The sequence below is a fragment of the Coturnix japonica genome, chromosome 2 (assembly GCF_054131305.1).
Source record: "Coturnix japonica strain WE chromosome 2, WE-NBRP24, whole genome shotgun sequence".
Taxonomy (NCBI): Eukaryota; Metazoa; Chordata; class Aves; order Galliformes; family Phasianidae; genus Coturnix; species Coturnix japonica.
Window position 1 is genome coordinate 3,278,077 of NC_140664.1, and position 24,091 is coordinate 3,302,167.

General features: G+C 44.7%; 1 protein-coding gene across 2 annotated transcripts; it reads left to right on the plus strand.

The window, feature by feature from the left end:
- Nucleotides 1-1,028: 1,028 nt before the first annotated feature.
- On the plus strand, nucleotides 1,029-23,226 carry GPR20 (G protein-coupled receptor 20). 2 transcript variants are annotated; one of them, XM_085536907.1, is made up of 2 exons: nucleotides 1,029-1,134; nucleotides 21,874-23,226. In XM_085536907.1, exon 2 carries the CDS (start codon nucleotides 21,895-21,897, stop codon nucleotides 22,954-22,956), a length of 1,062 nt encoding a protein of 353 aa, XP_085393033.1. In that variant the 5' UTR covers nucleotides 1,029-1,134; nucleotides 21,874-21,894; the 3' UTR covers nucleotides 22,957-23,226. The 2 variants fall into 2 exon arrangements, with proteins under 2 accessions (XP_085393033.1, XP_015711897.1); XM_015856411.3 differs by lacking the exon at nucleotides 1,029-1,134 and adding an exon at nucleotides 12,978-13,162.
- Nucleotides 23,227-24,091: the final 865 nt, after the last annotated feature.

Genomic DNA, 24,091 nt, shown 5'->3' on the forward strand with positions numbered 1-24,091 from the left:
AGCATTAAAGGCATGAAGGCTTTATGTTGGAATTCCCAGAATTTGCTTGGCCACACACAAAAAATCTGGCTCCACTCCCAGGCAGAAAGAAGTCCTAAACATAGGTGTGTTTAATTTGCTGTGAATAAGACAATAGTAGAGATCCTGTTCATACAACCCAATTTCTACTGGTATTCTCACAAGCATTGGTGTCGTGCATGCCCCACACACAAGTCCATGCACATCCCCACTGCACAAAGCAGGAGGAAGGATGTGCTCACCATACATCAAAAATCACAAGGTAAGTCTGAACCATATTTAGGGGAAGCAGGATCTTCACAGAAGATGTGTGCTCTCCAAACTTATGAGGATCAGGTGCTTGAATCTGAATACAAGAGATGTGACATGTACAGTGCATGCTGTCTTACATGCAAATACAAATACATTCAAGTGTACGGTCATCTACAACTTAATGGCTCATGAAGCCTACATCTTCAGGGCCATCCTTTGTGATGGTCAAAGTGATCCAAATCTACACCTCTTTTTCCCTTGGAGATAAACACAGACTTTGTCTGAGCACACAAATACGGCTGCTGTGTTCATGTGGTAGTGTGCAAGAGCTCTCTCAGACCTCCTGACATCCTTCCTTCCCTCTCCCTTGAACCCAGCACAAACAGCTACTGAAGCTGGGAGAAGGGAGAACTCACACTCCCTGGTGAAAGCAATCAACAAGTCTTTGTACAGCCCTGGCACAGGTTGCCCATAGAGGTGGTAGAAGCTCCACCCCTGGAGACATGATCCAGATGTAGGTGTCCCTGTTCATTGCAGGAGAGTTGGACTAGATGGCCTTTAATGGTGCCTTCCAACTCAAATGATGCTATGATTCTATGCCTTCATCATGAAAACTCACCTCCAGTTCATCTTCACTCCTCTCCCTTCCCCACTCCTCCCCTTTACTCTGAAGACATCCTTTGACCAAAACAAGCCGCAGAGGCTAGGAAAGACACTGACGTCAATGTAAAAGTAAACCCAAGAGGTCTGGTTCCTGTATTGCTGTGCTGGGCTGAGTGCTGGAGAGCGAGTGCGCTCTCGCTCGGTCGAGGAATCCAGGAGCAGGCTCTGGGATCAGCAGCTGAGCTTTCTCATCCAAACTATGTAAGTACCAGCGGGAACGTGCAGAAAGGGGGAGAGGGAGGGAGAGTTACCAGCTGCAGCTCAGGAAGGCAGCGTGCTACAGTCCTGGCTGGACTGAGAGATTGGAGGCATGAACATTGAGATGGGAGCTGTGGAAAGCTGGGTTGAGAGCAAAGCACGTGGATTTGGGTGCAAGTGGGAACAGGATGAGGAGCATCTCCTGGGGAGAATCTCTTGAGCAGGGTGCTGCATCTCATCAAGGGAAATGGTGCTTCCCATTATTGAACTGGTCCATTTGGATGCCAGATTTTTATTGTTGTGAGTATGCACACTTGATATGCATAAAGCAGGCTGCAGACAAAATTGTCTGAGTGATTCCATATGAAAAACTGAGTATTTCTGGTGTATTTCCATATCCTGACTACCTCTCTCGTGTCCAGCAACATATGCATATACATGTTTCAGGTGTTCCTGCATAGAGATGCAGAGCTAGAAACAAAGCCTTTACACTCCGAACATGAAAAAGTGCTCTGAAAAGGCTCAAAATTATTTATGATTCAGAGTTAGGAAGCAGAAAACCTTCACCGTGGAAATGGTATAGAAAGCAGCCTTACTTTGTGCTCTCTTGAATGGGGGAAGCGGTTGTTGGGTGAGATGGATGAATGGTCGGCAAGCACAGCTGGCCGAGACGTGTTTGCCTGCAGTATATCATAAAGAGAGCATCTCCTGTCATTTACACAAACTATGGTCAGTGGCAGAGCGTGATGAATTAGAAATGCAGCTCTTTGGACTCGTTTCAGCTATGTTTTGGTAACACGAGGCGCCTTCTCTTCTAACTGTTCTCACGTGCCAGAATCAATTTCTCTTCTTCAGCAAAAAGCCATTCCTTTTCCTGAAATGGCATCTCCTTCAGCAAAGCTGAACCTTCCCCATTCAGAAGCAAAAGGCAGCAGGGACACAAGTTTAATCCCTATTAATTATGCCTGACAGTCCCAATTGAAAACCACTGGTGCAAATGCCTCCATCACCCATGATTAGATGCAAAGGCTGCATCTCAGCTCATGATGCAAAATCATTCCTGAGACAGCAGAAAGCTGAGCAGCCATGGAACAGGGGAGGCAGTGATGCCCACCATCTACACAACGCAGCATCTACAGGCAGAGGGAGTGACTGCCTTGAGTGGGAGCATCTTTATTACAAAACATGCTCTTCTATCTCCTTTGCAGGCAGAAATGTCTGCCAACACACAAAGGGGAAAGGAAATCCCATTCTTCCTCCTTCCTTACAAAGACGTGGCCAGTTAATGTATTACTTTATTAATAATTTCAGCACATTTTACTTAGCACCTTTGCTTTCTCCACAGTGTGCTGAGATAAAAAAAACAGAGAGCCATCCCTCTCTCCCCTACAAGCACCCTACAAGTCTTCCTTCCCCTGTTTTGAAGAAGGAGGTAAAGGCCAAGGACAGAACTGTACATGAAACACCTCTCACGGCACGTTCTCCCACAGGCAGCTCAAGCAGAACGGGGGAGGCTGCTGAGCAGAGCAATAAATCCCACCCTGTGCACATACAGTGCTTTCACGGTTCTACTCCCCGCTATGCACATGAGGATGTGCCCTGGAGATGATGCGATTCATGCAGGGCTGTCCTCCCCCTGTATGCCCCATCATGGGGAAAGATCTGATCCTGCACTCCAAATTGTCAGAAGGGACTTTGGCTATCTGTGTTTCAATGAGCTGGAGACACGTAAACAGGGATTTTTACCAGGCAGGTACTCAGCACGTTAGGAAAAACCTCACCCTTTAAAGGAGATGTGAGTCCCTGCATCTAAAAATGAAGATGACCAAATTCCCGAGCCCTTGTTAAACCAGGAGCCAAAACTCCCTCATGGGAGCATTGCAAACACACAAAGTGCATGCTGCTTGTTCTTTATACTGTGTACTGTCATACTTCTATCATGTTTCTGTGCACTTCCAGTTGCTAGGTTTAAGAGGAGGTGAAACTATTTATCACTTCAATGTGTATCTCAGGGAATATCCTTTAACATCTAAGGCAAAGTCTATAGACCCTCCTGAGGAACACCTGCTGCTTCTTAGCAAGATTTCCTGTAAATACTGTAAATATTGTAAGAAACTTGCCACCTCTTCTTGCTTTCTCATTCAACTCCCTTCCATTTTTCACACCTGTGTTTTAATTTATAGCATTTAACTCAACCAAGGATTCCCATGAGAAAATCCTATTCACTGCTTAGTAGAGAAACTCTTCCCTTCCAGCTGGTCACAGCAGAGTCCAGCCAAGACTGATCAAACCCAGAGGTGGAAGAAATTGGGTTGACATGAAAGGTGAATCAGGGAAACTGAAAGGCAAAGCTGTGAGTCAGATAGGGCTGGCTGAGCTGATCCACACCACCCAAAGAAAAGATGTCAGCTGTTGTGATGACATTAACCAGGGACACTGCTGTTCAATCTCAGCATGATATTTACTGAGATCAATATGCCATTTGTATATAGACACAGAGGAACTGGATTTTTTTATTGCTTCTTACACATAATCCATAAAAGATGTGCAACTCATCTATCAAAGTCTCAAAAGTGCCATCAGAGCAGAACAGAAAAGAAAGGGTGATGACTTCTGTGCCAGTACAATAAGATTTGCTAGCAAATGTGCCCTTTCTTCACAGCTCCAGCCACCTGCTCTATAAATACCTGCCATAAAATAAAATGGGGCTCTATGAAACACCCTTAAAGCTAACACAGCTGGAGTATGGCTCTTGTTGACAGCACCCCATTAACTGTATGTGCTGAGGTTGTCAGCTATGTGGTGGGCATGGTGGGAATCCATCAACAGTTGGACTAGATGATCTCAGAGGTCTTTTACAACCTTCATGATTCTCTGATTCTCTCTGGGACACCCAAAGAGATGGATTAGGCTCTCGTTCAGGGGCTGTGCCATAGATAAGCCATCACAAGCAGGCTTTAGCCTTGTGGATAAGGACAGAGAGTGTTTGCTGAAGTTCTCTGATTCACCCAGAGCATCTACAAATGCCTCTATCTGAGTAACTTATTCATAGAACCCTAGAACCATAGAATTATTAAGACTGAAAAAGAACTGTAAGACCATATTGCCCAACCATCAGTTCAACACCACTGTGACCCAGGTAGGCATTAGCAAGATTAAACAGCACAGAGCTCTGAGCATGCAGATCCCATACAGAGACTACAGCAAGTGTTTGGAGCCCATCAGGGTCCTCTCAGAGCAATGATCCCAGAAGGAGATAGTAAAATGGGCACCTGGGCACAGGAGGAGAGGACACTAAGGTCCTCATCAGGCAGGATGCAGAGGGAAATCTGTGTGGTCACACAGAGTTGCAATCCCTCAGCTGGCAGGCTCTCTCTTTTTGCCTTGGTTAAATACGCCAAGCAATACATCTACAGGAAAAATCCAGGCTGTCAAGGCACGTTACACTGTCTTCAGCAACCAGTTATGTGGATAAATTGATTGTCATTAGAGTGATGAAGCAGCACAGCAAACAAGCTATCAGGAACAAGGCAGCCCATTCTTCACACAGCTCAAGGCTTCCCCACAGCTTTGATAAAATATACAGAAAATCATCTCCAGGCTGCACTGGTGTTAGAGACAGCCTTGTGAGAGCTGAAGGAAGTTGGCAAGGGATAGAGATTTCTAATAGGCTGATAACTCCACATCCGTGCAGGGTAAGATGAGCAGATGCTTGCAAGGCTGGGTCATAGGACCTTCACTGTAGAACAGATTAGGTTGGAAGGGACCTTAAAGAACATCCTGGGCATCCACAACTTCTCTTGGTCATGGTGGAAGGTTGCACAGGGCAGGTTTGCATGAAACAAGATTGCACAAAGAAACCTGCTATCCCTCAGATGCTCCTTCTCCTACCAGTCACAAATAAGTTCAGCATTGCTGGAAGAGAATCACAGAACCATAGAATATCCTAAGTTGGAAGGGATACCATCATCAAATCCAACTAAAAGAAGTGAGTAGACTTTGCGTATCTCAGCCATTCAGGTCACCCAATTGTCAGATCCTGCTGTCACATGAAGGAAATGCAGAGCTCACTCTGACCAGCAGCTGCCGCAGAGGATGCCCAGGACTGAAATAGCAAGGACCAGACGTCAGGAGACACTCACTGTTGGGACAGGGAGAGGAAGGGGAGCAGTGCTGCCTCTGGCCCCTGATAGATAAGGGCTGTCCCATACCACTCACTGAGGTATTAAATTCACCCAAAGAGCCAGAGCTACTAGGACAACAGCAGCAATAAATCCAACTGTATGATTCCTTGTGAGCTGCTTACCTAGGAAAGTGCACAGTTATTTACACGTGCTGATTTATTAATGTACTCAGGATGGCTCGAGCCACTAGTTCTTGCCCAAGGGAGCTGTGCTCCAGAGCTCAGCATCTTGACTCACAGTGTTGGGACTGATATAGAGCCAGCCATGATCAGATGGCATATCTAAAAATACAGAGCCTGCAGTTTATTTTTCTTGGAAAATGGAAAGACACCCAAAGAAGCAGAGCCCAGTTTAGCATCCCAAGTAGGCTGGATTTTTTGCTTTAAAGAAGCCAGCGGAATTTGCCCAAAGGAAGGTGGATTGTTTTACAGCCGTGGGATTAACCTCTGCCTCCAGCACTGTGAGGTGGTCCTACAGCTACCTAGACTTCTGCTGTCCTCTAAAGAAAGCTGCCCTAGGAGACACAAGCAGTAGTTGACATAGAATCATGGAATCATAGAATGGCTGAGAATGCACTTGATTCCATCATCTATGTCACTGATAAAGATGTAAAAGAGTAATGATCCTGAGACAGACATCTGGGGGACACCACTCGTGACTGGCCTCCACCTGGGCATAGACTCATTGACCACAACACTCTGGCTGAGACAATCCAAGCAATTCCTTATCCACCAAGCAGTTGATTCTTCAAATCCATATCACTCCAATTTAGAGATAAGGATGTGGTGTGTGATCAGGTCAGAGGCCACAACACCAGGTAGATGATATCAGTTGCACACTGACCCAAGGAGACCTCTAGGCTTGAACCATCAGGATCTGGGACAGGCATTGAGTACACGTTTATATAAATGATCAAAGCCTAATCCCCAGGAGCAGTAGTTGCCTGCAGGGATGGAACCTGTAATTCCAAACATCTGAAAACACAAAGGAAAACACACCCTGCAGAACAACATAAATGAGAAAATGTACCAGCTCCTTCCAGAGACAGAGACAGCAATCACTTGTAACCAAGCAGCAGAAACAGGGTTGGTTTTTGTTGCTTTTTTTTTTTTTTCCCTGGGTTTTTGTTTTGTTTTGTTTTGTTTTCCAAATGGGGCTCTTTCCTTTCTTCATGTTTCTATAGAGTTTTTCATCACTGTGGAATTTCCTACGATAATCTGCCAGATTTATGCTGCCCTGTTCCAGATCAGAGCATCGCTGAGCTCTGTGTACATCTAACAAAAGCCAGCCCTGCTGTGAGCCTTCACGATCTCTACAAACCAGGCAAACAAAGTGGATGGGAGAGGAGGATTAGCATGCTCAACTTGCAGAGAGAGACCAGAGAGGTTATGTGATTTTCTCTAAAGCCATTTGAGAAGCATGGAGCCAAAAAGGAGATTTTCTGAGTTGTAGGTCTCCTTCCTCCTGGTTGCTGTGACTCTGTATGGCATCAGGGCGTGGGTTAGGCTGCATCTTGCTTGTATGGCAATGAACACCGGTGCTGAGCAGATGGTCCTGGAAGCATCTCACTGCTCTTTGCCAGGTCTGCTAAATCAGAGCAGGTGGAGGTAGCAGATTGGTTCCCTAAGGTCCTGCTGCTTGCTTGCTATGTGTATGTGAATGTCCTTTTTGCCCTCAGTACTCCACCTCTACAGCCTCACATGAACACAGAATCACAGTATGGTTGAAATTGGAAGGGACCCTCTATGTCCATGCGGTCCAACCCCTGCTCAAGCAGGGACACCTTCAAAATGGTGCCCACGACCATGTCCATATGTAGCTTTTGGAAATCTCCAAGGATGCAAACCCCACAACCTCTCTGGGTAACCCAATCCTGCAGTCAATTTGAAGTTTTTTGCTTCCCACCACCCCAAGCACAAGAGTAGAGCACTGAGAGGTATTTTGGGGCAGCCCTCAAGCTACATCCCAGTGCAGGTATCCCAAGTTTCCTACTGATTCCTGTTGGAAAAAAAGCCACTCCATAGGGCCCAACCTCCTCAAGCACGTGTACCCAAGAAATGCCAAAGCCCTGGCTGCCTGCATAGCATTGCCCTCCAAACACCAACATGCATCTGTACTCAGTGACAAACAAATCCAGCAGGAATTACTTTGCTGGGAATGGGGTGAGGTTGTGATGCTGGACATCGTGTTCTTGGCAATTAGACTTTGAAAAAAAAAAAAATAGCTGGAAGAAAAAAATGTAAAAAAGCAAGAAGTGGCTGCTGGCCAGAGGTGGGCTGGGGTGGGGACACAAAGGTAGGAGCGGGACTTTGTAAGGGATCCCAACTAGGGTTGGATAGCAAGGGACTGTTGAGACATGACATGCTTTGCTGCGTTGCCAAAGGGTCTTTCCAGCTCACTTTGTTGATTAATTGATTGAGGATCCATAGTGGAAACCTCACTGGTGTGAGCAGGGGAGAGAAATGCCGGGGGAGGCAATGGTTAGAAAAGTCAATTCCTAAAAATGCAGCAGGCAGGCAGGAAACTGGCTCTTGCACTCTTTCTCTCCCATGCCTGACTCAGCCAACAAGTGGTTCATCTGAGAACCACTTGTCTTTCCCTGTTCCCTGTCAAGCAGACAAATCACAGCTGGATCCCATCAGCAGGAGCCCCCCATATGGCAACTGTCTGATCTCCGACCCTGCCTAAAGACGCAGATGGGAGCCTGTTCAGTGGCAGAGCCACGGATAATGGTCCCTCTGACCTTTACAATTCTCTGCAGATGGTGAGTGGGTTCTGGGAAGTGGTTGGGAGCTTGGAGTAATGCCTTGGCATGGGAAACTGACTGCTCTTTGCTGAGCCTCTTGTGTCAGGTAGGTATGGCTGCCCCTACAAACTGTGTTGATAGGGGCAGCTGGTTCATTTTTATAGCTCCACACAGTCTCTGTTTTGCATGCTGAGAGTCATGCTATGGGATGCTAAGCATGGCCAGAGGGAAGCAGTTGGATGCTTTCTTTCTCCAGGCAGAAGATGATTGTGATTTTCTGCCTCTTTGGTGCTTTTGTCCCCAGGCATTAAAGGAGAGGTACAAATTCTGGGAGACAAAGGTTGATTCTTCCCTGTGGAAGCCCTGTCTAGAGTATAGTGCAAAGAGCTCATATCTTTCCCCACCACACCTCCAGCCATCACCTTAGATAGCTATAATTTCAGAGCTCAGATTCCAAGGGGATCTCTAATCTTCCAAACAGCCTGACACAGCATGCCTCAATCACTATATCCAAGAATAGCAAAGAATGACCTCTCAGAAGCCCAGAAGTTAAAGGCACATCTCCTTCTGCTTGGCTTCAAAGAAAGAAATACCACGAGCCCAAAGCTGTCTACTGACAATTTTGAATCCAGCTGTCAGCTGGATCATTAAGGTTGGAAAAGAACTCTAAGATCATTCCAGTCCAATCATTAACCCATCACCACCATGCCTACTAACCATGATACTCAGTGCCACATCTACCCTTTTCTTTAACACTTCCAGGGACTTGCCACAATTCCTTTTACCAAGCACCAGTTTGTGAGCTATGAAGGGGAGGGTTTTTTTTCTCTTTCTGAACTGGCGATGGAGCAAGAATGAGGGAAGGGCACAGACTCTACCTGATCCCCTTTTCAATTCCATTTTCCTGCTGATCCTGCTGTGTTTCCAAACCTTGTGCACAAGGAGAGTCAGAGCTGGGTACAGGATGAAGACTCAGGTGTTCCTTCTGGTCCCTCTCAGCCCCACCAAGTCTGTAGAGCTAAAAGTTGTTCCCACCAAATTGCTTCTCTCCCCCATTCTCATGTTAGTAAATGTTAGGGCAGGTGTTATCATCCATCTGGCAGGAGCTTGGCACCTGTTAGACCCTGCTCTGCTCCATTACACTCTGCAGCAGGGCTGGGACAGAAGCCAGTGTTTTGTTCCTTGTCCTTTGACAATATTCCCACACTGCTGTCCAAGGCTTTCCTTCCAGGGGAAAGGAACACACGTCTCACTCGTTAATGGTAAGGAAGCATGATGGGGTTAGCTGGGCCCCTTTGAAATGAAGGACATTCCTACACATTTTTTTAGGAGTCTCAGTGTCCACAGATTTTACCCTAACCCAAATGCTATGTGGAGCTTTCTTGGCAATTGCCCTCTGTGAAGGGTGACTCCTTTCTATCCTTGGACCATCTGTGGGAATCAAACCAGTTCTCTGAGTCTTCAGTTCTGCCTCTGATTCACAGCATCTCACAGCACCCATTTAGGCTGTAGTAAATTAAGAATGCAGAGCTTGAGTTCAGTACATACCATAGGGATATACATGAGTGTTTTCCAGAGATTATTAAGGCCTCTGGATATTCTGGGGCAAATTAACTGGAGGAAAGAGCTGTTTTAGAGGGTAAAATGAATGCAGACTCTCTTCCATGCAATTGATTTTTCCTACTGTGATAATGGATTCACTCATATGACAGGGAGCAGACAGCATCTACTGTTGCCTCTTCTTCATCAACCCTGCATATACAACAGCTGGACAATTTTTCTTGCAAGAAGTCATGTGAAGATATGCTGGAGTTTGTGACCTTGGCCATTTCCTTGTCTGCTTCCCTTTCTGAATCTTCTGCTGCCTGATACAAGTGGACAAACATTTCAGGAACAGCTGTGTTGGTGGGGAAAATAGGAAAATGCTCAGTAGAGGTGGTCTACGGGCATGTGAGTTCATGTTCTTTGAAGTGGCTAATTATAAGAGGATTTCCAGACAGATTCAATCCCATGCTTCCTGTGCTCTCCACATAGTGAGGATCCATCCTATCCTTCACTGTCCCTCATGACCAGAGGTGAAGGCTCCTCAAATTTCTGAGCTCTGATTCTGCCAGGTCTGGGTCCAAGACCTTCTTGGGTAGAAGCTCTCCTTCACCAGTGGTGAATGAATTTCTAAGGATCTATTCAGTAAAACAGAGAGTAAATTCAACTTGACAAAAACAGGCATGCTTAGATACGAATCTTGATCAGGTCCTTTCAGAGTTGGTCAACAGAAATATCTCAAGAGCTGATCCTGCCCATCTTGATTGGGTGGTGAATGGTATCAGCCTCCTGACGCTCTCTTCCAGAGCCTCCTGCTTCGATATTCTGTGCTTTTAAATCGTGCCCCATCCCATCTCTATTTTATATGCTAATGTTAATAGATTAATAGGAATTATTATGGGCCAGCAGCACTCTTTCCTGTCCTGACCATTATTCCTTCTCCAACACACTCATTTTAGCTGATTGGTGTTGTCTTCTGCTTACAATCTCAAGGCGCCCACTGCAATATTTAATGTAGTTGCATATTCAGCCAGAAAGCTTGAAAATTTTCCACTTACTAAAGCTTTCTTTTTTTTCTACCTTCCTTCTCCCCTTGGGAGCATCATAAAATCTGAAAAGAGAGACGATAGAAGCTTCATCGGCTACAATTGCAATTCCTCCTGAAGTCAAGTGTGGGAATCGAGTCTGGGACAAAGCATGGCCCAGAACATGGATGTGCCTTCTCCACCTTAACAGCAGCATTTGCTTCCCAATATGGCATGTTCTGCTCTATCTCAGGCACAACTTGAAACTTTGCAGCTGTTGCCACTATAAGTCTAGCTCTAAATTCGGCAAGGAGAGAGAGGCTGGGATAGTGGGGGAGCACAGGCCACTCATTATCCCATGCACAAGGGATGGGAACAAAGCTCATATGCATTACACAGGAGAACAAATACAAACTAGTCCTCATATAAGAATGATCAGGCACATGAACAGAGCACAGGTATCAAAAACTCATTCTGGAGAAAGGCCTCCTTTCTTTTTACAGTCTTGCATTTGTACATCCATAGAGCTATTCCTTAAACATAACAGTTTTGTTAGCAGACTGGGGGAAACAAACGTTTGCCACCACAGACAATGAGAGCAATAGGGGTCAAACAAACAGGTGGGGATTTTTCATTCTTCCCCTTGATAAATCCCCAAGAATGAAGGAAGTGAAAGCAAGTTTATTATCCAGAGATGACTCATGGAGGCCTTACAGTCACACTCACTTTCCAAATCATTAGGAAGTGAAAAGCAGATGAGATCCAACACATGTGGTTGAGCTGGAGGACAGTTGTGACAGGCTGGATCAGGGTGCACAGATAATCAAGCAGGATGTTCCTGAAACTGGAGGAAGAATCCTCTGCTCATTGTGAGGAAACTCAAAATAGGAAATCAATAAAATATCCTGACAAAAAAAAAGATGAGCTCATCCTTCCTGGGAAAGATTCAAGGGTGAAAAACTAACTACAAAAAACTAACTAACCACATAAAATTAGGTCAACTTTAATATCCACAGCTACTGTTTGTGCTCCAGTGAGACACACGTGTGGAGTTCACCTCTCCTCTATTTATGGATTTGGCCTCTTGACCTGGAATTCAGTGCCTCTCAGTTGATCCCTCAGTGCCTCTCAGTTGATCCCGTTGTGTTGTTATGGCCCATATCCTGCGTGTTTATTATGTTGGCATCAGTGTTGTCTTTATTTAAATTAGTGAGGAAAAAAAAACAGTTCAGGGCTGACACTAAAATCCTATCCATTCTCCCTGTCCTCCTAAATAACTAAACTTGTGACTATGTCTTACTTTATTTTTTTCTGTCCTTTTTCCCAGGAGGGATCTCTAAAGCTATTGCAAAGCTTCCTGGAGATAACATCTGCGTAGGCTCCCTTTGAGCCCCATCCCACCAAATATGGCATTCTTTGTATCCTATTTAGACAGAAAAGCATCTTCTCATGAGAGGGACTTTGGGGGTTTTAAGAGTCCTTACAATACTGGTCAACAGGGACATCTTGAAAGCGGTACCTTGAACCCATCTCAGCATAGCAATACTTTGCTATACTGTGCGCAGTGTCATACAATCACAGAGTATCCCGAGTTGGAAGGGACCCATAAGGATCATAAAAGTCCAACTCCTGGCTCCACACTGCAGCCAAGGGTGTAGGAACACACAACTCTCTGCTACGACAGCTACAATGGTTCTACCACTAGTATGGAAGGGCAGGGTGAAGATGGAGGAATGTGTTGGGGATCTTCATGGTGGAACCTCAACTCATCTACACTCAGCAGCTTCAACTTAGTCCATTGGCAGACATGATAAACATCTCTTTTTAATGACTGGAGCCAGAAGTAATCAAAAGATGTAAGGTCACACTTCATCCCCCTCTGCCAGGTCCTTTCTTAGGGTCTGGACAACTTGATTCAAGGCATGACACAGATAGAGTGGCATTTGATTCTTCCTGAAAATACTGGGGACTTCTGTCTAATCCCAGCTCACATAGAGAAGATGAAAAGAGAAGTATTTTCCTCCTGTGACATTGCTGTGGCCTTGAGCTGATAGTGTTCTCAGTAAGGAGATTTCACTTGCACAAAAAACATAGGACAGTGAACCTGGGGAGGGGGCAGGTGGTGCAGCAACACCGATATTAGTTTAGTAGAGATGTTTGCTGTGAGCAAAGGCTGGAGCTCCCTTTAGCGTTTCCAACACTTCATAAATTTCAGAGAGATTTAGGGCAAGGAGCCAGATGTTTCGAGAGAAATTCTGAACACTAAAGACAAGTGGAAATTTCTTTTCTTTTTTTTTTTTTTTTTTTTTGGAGTGTGTATTTTTTCCCATTAGTTGCAAAGCTATATTTAGAAGAGAAGGGGGGAGACAGAGAGAGAGAGAGAGAGGGAGATTAGGCATTTCTTCATATTCTGTAGTCACTCCAGTCCTGCTTGTAGGAACAGATGTCTCTTTCCTGGGGCAACAGCATTCAGGTCCAGAAGGAAATTTTCTTACCAGCAGCTCTTCTAACATACAAGGGGGATCGGGCCAGAGGTAAGTCAGTCCTGGTGAAGGAATATATCAGAAGGATTGTAGAAGCAGATGCTTTGGGACAGTGGTCAGAGTGGAGCATGATGTGAAAGAGGTAACAGTAAGGGGGACAGGAGGGAGTCACTGAAGAACAGAGACCAAACTTAGAACAGAAAGCTTGTCTATCATGGAGCCCTGGAAGGTGGAATGGCACCCTGTCGAGCACATGGAAGATGTCCATGGTTCTGTCCTTGCTGCAGGCAAGGAAGTTCACCAGAAGGTGCCCACTGGGACAGTGGGGCTGCAAGGAGGTTTCTGCATTGTGAGTTTCTCTGTTCTGAGGTTTGAAGGCAGTGCGATGCTATGTGTTTGTTCTCTAAAGAGATGGGGTGATGAAAGATGTGTGAAGGTGCTGCCTTCCCCCTGGTGAAAAATACTATGCCAGCTCTTGTAAGGAGTCGGGTGATGTCTTGTTTGGGTATGAATTCCTCGACATGGATTAGTGGACATAGAAGTGATGGGTTGACAGTTGGACTAGATGATCTTAGAGGTCTTTTTCAACCTTAATAATTCTGATTCTATGATTCTATAATGACCTGTATGCAGGCTTCTGAAGCCAAAAAAGGAGACAATGCATTGCTGGGAACAAGGTTGCTGGGGCTGGAGTTGTTTTATCTCTGGCTGTGCTGATTCTCATCCTAAGGAGAATCAGATACTCTCCAAGATCCTTAACAACACCTCTTAAGAAATGCTTTAATAGTAATACACCTGCTTACACCTCAACTTTTTCCAGGTTAATAGGTTTAATCCAAAACTCTCAAATCTCTAGAGGCACTGGGGGGTTCTATCTGCACAGTGCACTGACTGAAGTGCCTAACAAGGGAAACCATAGCAACCAGCCTCCAAAAGGGTTAAGATCTGGTAATCTACCCTGAGATGCCTCCCTGCTCAATCTCTTTGGTTCCTATCTGCATTTGTATCATCTCCATTACCAGCACTCTCTGGGGGTTGAGCCTGGCTTTCTTCTGTTCTGGACCATAAAGAGCCCCAGGTACTGCCTGACAGCAAAACTCCACTGCTGCTCCTCATTGTCCTGCTCAGGCTTCTTGCCAAGGGATGGAGCCAGCAGGCAGCTGAAAGCAGAAAGAGGGAAAAGTGCTCATAGACAGCTACATTTGCAATTAAGAATTTCCTTTTCAAAAAGCAAGCAGCAACACACAGGCCTGATGTTGCTCTGTTTTAACTCCTGCAATGCTTTTGCACTTGTCTGTGAAGTTTTTCTCCATGCCTATATAGTAATTCTCACTGCAGGGTTCTCCTCTTGCACAGCCACAGTCATTTTTATTCCAAACTGACGTTTCTAACACTGTGTCCCAGGCACCCTTGAAAGGCTAGATGGATTACTGTAATCCCCAAAAACTCAAATACATTTCTCTTGTAATGTTACAACCTCCCAAGAAGACGGGCACAATTCCATTTCTACTAGCTAGCCCTACAAAACTCCAGATCCACGAGTTTCTTTCCACATTTAGCTTTGAACAAAAATAAAAACGCTTGTAATTTCTTTTTCCCCCTAAAAAGAATACACTTATCCTTTTTATTACACTGATCCACGAAGGACAGAGAGGGGTACAAGCAGGAAGTCATGCTCTGATTTCTCTCAGAGTCTACAGTGGAGATGTAGATGACAGATGGCACTGGGTACTAGTCCTGGCAGGCTATGAGATCATCAAATTATACAATCATAGAATGGACTGGGTTGAAAAGGAACATAATGATCATGTAGTTTCAACCCCCCTGCTATGTACAGGGTCTCCAACCACCAGATCAGGCTGCCCAGAGCCTTGAAATGCTAACAACCTGATTTGTAGAGAATTCACCAATTCATTTAGGAATTCTATCACTCCGAGACCAGGATCTGGTAGAGTATAAAAGAAAGACATGGAACATGCTACAGAATCCATAAGTCATTGTAAACATCTAAATATTTCAGGACGGACTTTTTATTATTTTGAGCTCTGAAAAAATCTGCCAGCACATTAATTGCTTGCTCTGTGTACCTTTGGGAGCTTCGTTCCATATTTTCCATGCATGCTCAGGACAGGGTTGAAAGACGACCATGCAGCAGTTTTGGGATTTAAAATAGATTGTCTCTGGGGTGTCACAGACTGGTGATACATCAGCTGGTGTTAAACAGCCAACTTAAGCTCAAATGCAGAGAGCAGACAGTTCAAGCCAGGCAACATCCCTCCCGGTCATTATGCTCCATGAAGAAGAGGAACAAAGTTTGGAGGGTTATGTTCTCCCTCTTTCTAAGTGGCAGGGAACTCTGGATGACCTGTTGGACTAAATTATTGCACAGCCACCCACAGGCTATTATTCGTGCCCAGACAAACCTGGAAGTTGGATTCTTTGTGCACACAGGACCTGATTTTGGCACTGGGTTTCCTAGAGAGTATGGGGTACAACTGTGCACAATGCATTTAACTATGAACAAGGTAGGGTAGAAATAAAATCACAGCTCATAGCAACACCCAAGGCAGCGCCTTGGAGATGGAGAACCACATGTAGCCTCACTGGGATCATCAGACAGGAGGCAAATGGTTTAAAAACACGTGAGCAACATCAACCCCCAAACCAACACTGCATTATCCCCCCAGTACACATCTTTAGGCTGTAATTACTCACATGGCCTGAAGGACAACATCTGGCCATACCTTGGGACTGGATGTTTAAGATTTTCCTTTGCCCAGATGGGAAATCTGATTCTCAGACAAAACTAGAGCAATGTAAAAGTTTGGCTGGGTGAGTGTTAATCCCTCTTGCTGGTGTGAAAAGTGTTTCTGCAGGTTCAAAATAGAGGAAACAAGGATAATCTGGCCTTATTCAGTTCTTACCTATGTGTTTGTCAGCTCTGGCTTCCTCTGTCTTCTCAATGTTTTCCAATTTGTTGGCTAATTTATACCAAAATTTGGCAGAAGGGAAAGATCACCTCAATTTTCAGGAAATTAGGCAGCAATGAAAGGATAAATTCAAACAAGTTCTGGAGCCAAGGAAAGAGTTGGAACATAAGTCCTCATTAATACAACCAGATGTCCACATGGGAAAAAGCTATTAATAACCATCTAAAGTACGGTAAAACATCGATCCAGTGTTTTGAGCAAGACACTGAACCATAAGAAAACAGGTGTAATTTTGTCTGGCACCCACCATGTCAGATGTGTGTTTTGAGTCTCCAAAACACCTGTTAGTTCCACAGCACTAGAGGAGAAGGAATAATCCTACCCTGGACTGAATCTGAGAGTTTTCAAATGCAGCTCCCCCCAGTCAGGTGTTTCACACTCCTTGTCTAAGCTCACTTAGTCCTGGAAGCTTGTAGCAGACATCACATCTTGAAATCATACGAGAGCATAAAGGTGACCCAAGGGCTGGAGCACCTCTCCTATGAAGCTAGGCTCAAGGAACTGGGCTTGTTCAGTCTGGAAAAGAGAAGGTCATGGGGAGACTTCATCATGGCTTTCCAATACTTAAAGAGAATTTATAAACTTGAGATAAATCAACTTTTTACACAGGTAGGTAGTGATAGGACAAGGGGGAATGGTTTTAAACTAAAGGAGGGGAGACTTAGGTTAGATGTTATGAGGAAGTTTTGACTTTGAGAGTGGTGAGGTTCTGGTACAGTTTACCCAGAGAGGCTGTGGATGCTCCATCCCTGGAGATGGTTAAGGCCAGGATGGATGGGTTCCTCCTCAACCTGATTTGGTACTTGGTCTAGTGGTTGGCAAACCTGCCTTCAACAGAGGGGTTGGAACCTGATGATCCATGAAGTCCCTTCCAACCCAAGCCATTCTATGATTCTATCTGTTTCCCTCAAATATAGGGTCCCCCCTACTCTGGGAATAGCCCCATTTCTTCTTTGCAATGGTATAATTCTACCCCAAACACTGCTCCCTTCTCCCAGACTGGGGGCTAGATGGGAAGCAGCTTTTCCCCTCTATCAGCTGGATTTGCTCTCTTTCTCTCTCTTTCTCCCTTTCTCCCTCAGTTCCCACGATCAGCAAACCCACCCTCCCCAGGCTGACAGAATGAGCTCTACTACATATAGGGCCAGTCCTCAACATGTAGAAAAACACCATATTTGGCCAGTTTGAGCCAGAGTTGAGCGAGAGCTTGCCAGGAGAATCATACAATTTAAACTGAAAGCGAGTGAGTTTAACCCTTCATTTATAAACAGGATGATAAATCACCTATGGAACTTTAAACACGGAGAGACTGCAAAGCTAAACACAAGCTGCCTCCATGCCAGTCAACAGAGCAAGGTTAGCAGACAGGACAGGGTGAATGGGACAGGGAGATGAGAGAGGAGCCAGTCTGTCCAGTCAGATGCTCAGATCCAAGACAGGGAGATGAGGAAAGCTGAAGCTGTTTATACTAAATAACACTTGTTCTCACTTACAAATGTCCTTTTCATCTTCCCCATCCCAGTGCATGTCTTTTTTGTTCTCTTTCTGTATGCAGAGATCCTATCAGTACAAACCAATAAATAACCCTTTTGGAGAGTGCTCAGGACAAAGCTCAGTTGTCTGACCTGCCTTTTCTTTTGTATCCTATTACTTGAATTGCTGAGCTCGATCCAAAAGTACGGTGGGTCAAGGAAGAAACTCCAACTGACTTCAGCAAGCAGAGGGTGAAGCATAAGGCTAATACAGAGCTAAAAGTTGAGTGGAAAGAAATATGGGATGGCCAAGGCTATCCTCTTGGGGCAAGACGTAGCACTGAGTTGCCCATGCTAAAAGAACGAGGATTCCAAGCATCAAAAGAAGAGATCACAGGCCCTGGTTTCAGCACAGTGACCATCTGTTTCCTATTTGGCCCAAGAACGATGGAATTGGTTGTGTCATGCAATGATAAGAAAGTACTTCAGAGCAAGTCCCTGTCTCCCAGTGCTGAATGGGAACCTTTATCAAAACGAGGGAAACCAGGTCAACCTCCAGTCTCCCTCCCTCCCCATATCCCATTTCTACCCAGATGCCTGCTGTACTTTTAAGGAAATGCTACCCACAGCCTCGGAGCCAGACAGACAAAACCCAGCCTGAGAGGTATAATATAACAGCATAGGTCACTGGCGCTCAGAAGGGTGCATGTTTACCCATCACGGATTTCGCAGACTACCAGCTCCATGAAACAGAGTTTCCATGGAAATCTGGGGAGATTAGGGGTGAACTAGGCATGAAGAAAGCCCAGCTCCAATTCCTTTAGAGATTATAGTCAGAGGGGTAGCACAAGGGCTATTAATTCTGCAAGGAAAGGTGATTGGTTCACGTAGCCCTCCATGAGCTCATGCTACAGCTGCAAGCCATAAATAGTGAGACCATAGCAAAACAGAGGTTTTCAGAGGCTGCAAAGCTTCTCACGACCTTCACTGACTGCTCCGTGGTAATGCTTATCTGAACTGACCCACTTTAACACCTGCATTAGTATTTCTGATAACAGAGAAAGACCAGTTGGGGTAATTTTTGGACTCAGAAATGAGGGGAGGGAGGCAAAATTGGAAAGCTTTGGAAACGTTTACCACTCCTCACACATGAGGTCAGGCTGCCTTTCTGCGCCTTGTTTAGCCTGCTGCAAAATGGGGCCATGTACCTTTGTCAAGTGCTTGGAGACCCACAATGGAAAAATACTTAGTAGCTGTTAACCAAGGGTTTGGTCTAGCTCCATCTCATTAAAAGCACTCAGAGGAATGTTGTTGCTTTGCCAGTCCAGCTCTCCATCCTTTCTGTTCGTGAGCCATGTAATAAGAGCAGTCCCACAAACTAAAAGGCCATTTACCCAAACATCCATCAGCAACCATCTGATTAGAGGAAGACTTTTCCCACTGCAGCCTGAGAGCAGCTTTACCATAGCTTGTCAGTAAGGAAAATCTTCAAAATTACTTACATTTGTCAGGGTTTCTTTTATGTTGTTTGTATTGTAAACCCAAGCAGGACAGCAGTAGAGTAAGAAGAGACACCAGCTCTAACATATCTCCTCCATTACAATGATAAATTCTGTCTGTTATCTGTGTGAATGATTGCAATATCTGGAGTTTATTTCATTGCACATGGGATTTGGGGGAAGAGGGAACTACGTAAACCAGCACAACATGCATGAGAATGACTGGACAGCACTCATAGGTGATACTTTCCTACTAGTCTGAAATGTGCATACTTCACTTGTATTATGAGGATGAGACGCATTTGTATGCAGTTCAAGTTACTGATCTCACTGGAACAGGAAAACTGTAAGATGAATACCAGGTGTTCCTGATAACAGATCTGAGAGTGAAGAAATGCTTTCTGTAAGAGGCAAGGTACCAAGAAGACATAAAATCAGAGAAAAAAGCCAGTGCCTTACTACTAGAATGGGATGAAGTGCCCTATTGTCCACACAAGTTACAAACCTCAAGGGCCTGCTAAGGGATGGGATGGGTGATTTTTAATTCTCTCTTTGCTCACCTCTGTCTGTATGAACACAGATATGCAAGCTCATACCATGCTCAAGAAGCAAAACTGTCTCTATTTCCTGGTTTGCACAAGTGCAGTGGCTTCTACAGTGCTCCCCTTGACGTCATCTGCAGAGGGAAATCTGGGAGCAGATCCAGGCATCTGCTCATTTCAGTTTGTTTTTGTAATTAAAGAGCCACACAAACAAACAGAGTAGATCAAATGGTGAGAATATTATAAAACCATTCAAAAGTGATGCTAGCATTCTGCATCTTCCCCACGGGTCTTTCTCTGATGCCACACTTTGCAACTCCTTCAGTCAGTCTTGGGCCCAGTTTTTCCTGTTACTCCCTAACAGCTTCCTTGGCACAAAATGTGAGGAGACAACTTTCCCCGAGGAGTAGGCAGGCTCAATCAGACCCAGACAAAATAAAGAGAACATGTGTCCTACATTGGCTGCCACTGGAGTTCAGTGTGAGTTGAGGTAATCCAGCCATTCCTAAAACACAAGATGTTCCAACATCTGGCTGCTGATGGAAATGGCCTGAGTGTAAAAGTAGGCAGAAGTTAGTATTGCTCCTCTTTGCCCAGCAGTTCTCTTAGACAATTCTGCAGACATTTTCTGAGGGAGTTTCATGGCAGACCTAAATTCATAGAATTATCATAGAACCATTGGATGGCTTGGGTTGGAAGGGACCTTAATAAAGATCATCCAATTTCAACTCTCTTGCCACGGGCAAAATTGCAGTCCACCATTTCAGGCTGCCCAGGGCCCCATCCAACCTGGCCTTGAACACCTCCAGGGATGAGGCATTCACAGCTTCTCTGCGCAGCTTTTGCCAGTGCTTCACCACCATGTGAGTAAAGAATTTCCTCAGTCCTAACTTCTGGTTTTGCTCAACAAATATTCTGCCTACAACTCACCTGAATGAACCATACAGATAAACCACAGCAGGGCTATGGCATCCCATGAGGACTCTTGATCTCAAGGGTTGAAAATTTACCAGATTTCTAAACCTTCTCCAAGCTGTGAAGGAGCAGAAAGGCACCCATTCTGTACAGAAGCCTGCCTGGCAATATCCTAAGACTCTATCACCAGCACAGGCACAGGACTGCTCTGCTGGAAAAGACTTGGTATTACAGTGGATCCTTGGCTGCAAAAAAAGCCATGAAGTATTGTGTTTTTATTGCAAACAAAGGAAAGTGAAGACAGGCTGAGAGACCTGGGACTGTTCAGCCTGGAATAAAGAAAAATGAGAGGGGATCTCATCAATGAGATATATTCAAAAGTCAGAAGTCAAGTAGATGGATGCAAACACATTATTTTCAGTGGTGCACAGTAACAGAACAAGGGGCAATGGGCACAAACTGGAACATAAGGAGTTCCACATGAACATGAGGAAAAAACTTCCTGCAAGTGCTGGAAGATGTGTTTGCAGCTCCTTGTCTACCAGCCCTTTTGCACTTGGCTCTCTGGTAGCAGGGATTTCAAACCCTCATAACTCAAATCTTTCAGCATTAGTCTCTGCTGATTCAAGCTGATTTTTTTAACCTCACAGTCCTGTTCAGCTTCTTTTGAGATATTCCAGACATTTTTCAACCATTTATTTTTACTGAAACCAGCCAAGTCTCTGTATATATTGGGCTTTCTTTTTCTTTTTCTTTTTTTTTTTATTTTTTATCTTATAATATACAAATCAGTTTAAAATAGTGTGTAAGTCAGGAATGATTTGCAAATTAAACTGTCAAACCCTGGCAGGAGTCATGGCTGACACCCTGGTTGAAATCTCCCGGCTGCTGTTGCTGTGAGCACAGATATCTAGAAAATGCCACACAACTTGCTTGTGTTTTCCTGGAAAAAAGCCATCCTTTGATTTTAGGAAAGCTTTGCAGTTCCTGAAACTACTTCTGTGCACAGCTCTCTATGGAATCACCTGGCTGAGGGAAGGGATACGATATGTTAGGAGTCAGATGATGGGGCTGCGCCTGGACCAGTGACCATTTTCCATGTGGCTGACCCAAGCATGACCCACACACCTTGATTTTCCTTTCTCCTCTCTGCTCCCCTTGGCATAGCTCATATTCTTGCACAGGCCTTACATTCACTTTTAAACAGGAGAAACTTGAGATGGGGATTGTATATCGTTGCACTGAGGATGTGCAAATACATTGGTTAAAATGTTCTTAGTGACAATATTCTGAGCTCTATGGAGTGACACATACATCAATATATCTCTGTGTCTTTTCTTCCAGATTGCTGGAAAGCCAACAACCATGACGACCTTCTCCACCCAAATGCCAGCTCTTGACCACACCAACTCTACCCAGGAACCCAACTCCAGCAATTACATGTTCTCCAAGTTCATCCACCTTGACAAAGAACTGTACAAACAATTTTACAGCCTATGGATTGCCCTGATAGTTGTCAATGCCATTATCTTCCTGGTGGGTGTTGTGCTGAACAGCTTGGCATTGTATGTATTCTGCTTCCGTACTAAGACAAAAACCACCTCTGTGATTTACACCATCAACTTGATTGTTACCGATCTCTTGGTAGGCTTCTCCTTACCTGTACGGATCATCATGTTCTATACTGCAGAGGACTGCCAGAATTGCTCCTTTGTTCATATCTTTGGCTACTTTGTCAACATGTACTGTAGCATCCTCTTCTTGACGTGCATCTGTGTTGACCGCTACCTGGCTATAGTACAGGTGCAAGCCTCACGAAAATGGAGGAACCCCACCTGTGCCAAGGGGATCTGTGTCTTCATTTGGATCTTTGCAACTGTAGTGACTTTCTCCATCCTCACCATGGCAATACAGTTTGCCCAGTGCTGCCTCTCTGAGATTCTGGTCCTGATGGTCTGCGAGTACTTCTTCCCCCTCATCATAATCATCTTCTTCACCACCAGGATTATGTGTGCTCTGTCCAAGCCCAGCCTCATGCACCAGAGTCGGGAGAGGAGAATGAAGGCTGTGCAACTCCTTATCACCGTCCTCATCATCTTCATGATCTGCTTCACTCCTTTCCATGTGCGACAGGTTGCGATCTCCATCAACCCAGACATGCCACGCAATGTCAGCCTCCTTGTCTACCATGTGACGGTGACTCTGAGTAGTCTCAACAGCTGCATGGACCCTATTGTCTACTGCTTTGTCACCAACAACTTCCAGTCAACCATGAAAAATATCTTCAGGAAAACCGAACCAGAGCAAACCACTGTGGACATCCTGGGTATGAACAAGAACACCAAGGGCTCCAATGCAATCATCACCTTCTCAAACACAATAGGAAGCCCTGTGAGCTTGCCATCTCCAAGCAGCGTCCAGATCTAACCCAGTTCTGATGGGACATCTTGCAGTAAACCAGGGTAATGATGCTGGAACCCTGGTAGGGTGCATGGTACCATTGTCTGATATCTTTGTTCTTTAGGGAGACTTTCAGAATGACAGTGGTGGAATTTCTTCCTCAAAAACATTGTGGTCTGTTTGGAAAACTGAACTTGCAGTGCTTTTAGTACCAATACAAAAGAGAGTTTATTAATTACTATTCCCCACAGGAATGTTTTCTTTGTACTTTAATACAGACATTTTGCTAACAACAAATTCCATATTGTGGTTTTCTTTTCCTGTTTGACATTGTAATGCAACACTACTACAACGGCTTGGAAAGCAGTAAGTCCCTCTGTTTTCTATGAAAGCTTTTCAGGCCTCGGTCATGTACTTAAGAGTAAAGGATAAGAGTCATGTTTCCAGGGATACCCATGACAAAGATGCCAAAGGGATGAGACATAAAGTACTGTAACACACGTATCACCAGCATCTACTCACTTGTTTCTGAAAAGGTCATAACTTTTTCAGGGTAGAGACTGCAAAGTCAAGCAGTACTATTGCTCCTTCATTTAAGCATAAGAGAAAAAGTATTTGTGGGTATGTATGTTTTCATACACATTGTCTGGGCTTGGGGAAAGATTAAAGATATGTTCCACTATAATTTGGATCACTAAATCCCTTGAACTGCAGATGAGCATACAAAGAGCTGTGAAAATGAATGTGCTTTCCAGCAAACTCTGCTGTTCAGCTCTCTCTCCCTGAAGAAAAGCCAAGATGAAAAGCAGAACCAGACTATAATGCTATACTATCTTTGTCTGAGTTTTCTTCCTGTCACATTGCGAAATCAGGGCTTTCAGTCCTAATTCCCACCATCAGTTCATCCACTCAGTCATTCAAATGCTGATGTTTCCAGGGATAGAGAAACAATCTATCTCAAGCATCTAAGTCAAAACTCAGCCCAACACAAAGTCCCTAGAATGATTTAAGAGCCATGCTTGAAAGATACGTAAGGATAATGATGCCAGGAGATTCTGTCCTCAACAGTGGGTACATGTCCTAGTTTGGACTGCAACAATTAAGCAATACAGAAATGCAAAGAAGTCATCCAAGGAAAAGCACAAAACATGCAAAACAAATG

Bases quoted from the DNA above. Each gene is read 5' to 3' on its own strand.
- GPR20 (XM_085536907.1), top strand. From the start codon at position 21,895: ATGACGACCTTCTCCACCCAAATGCCAGCTCTTGACCACACCAACTCT.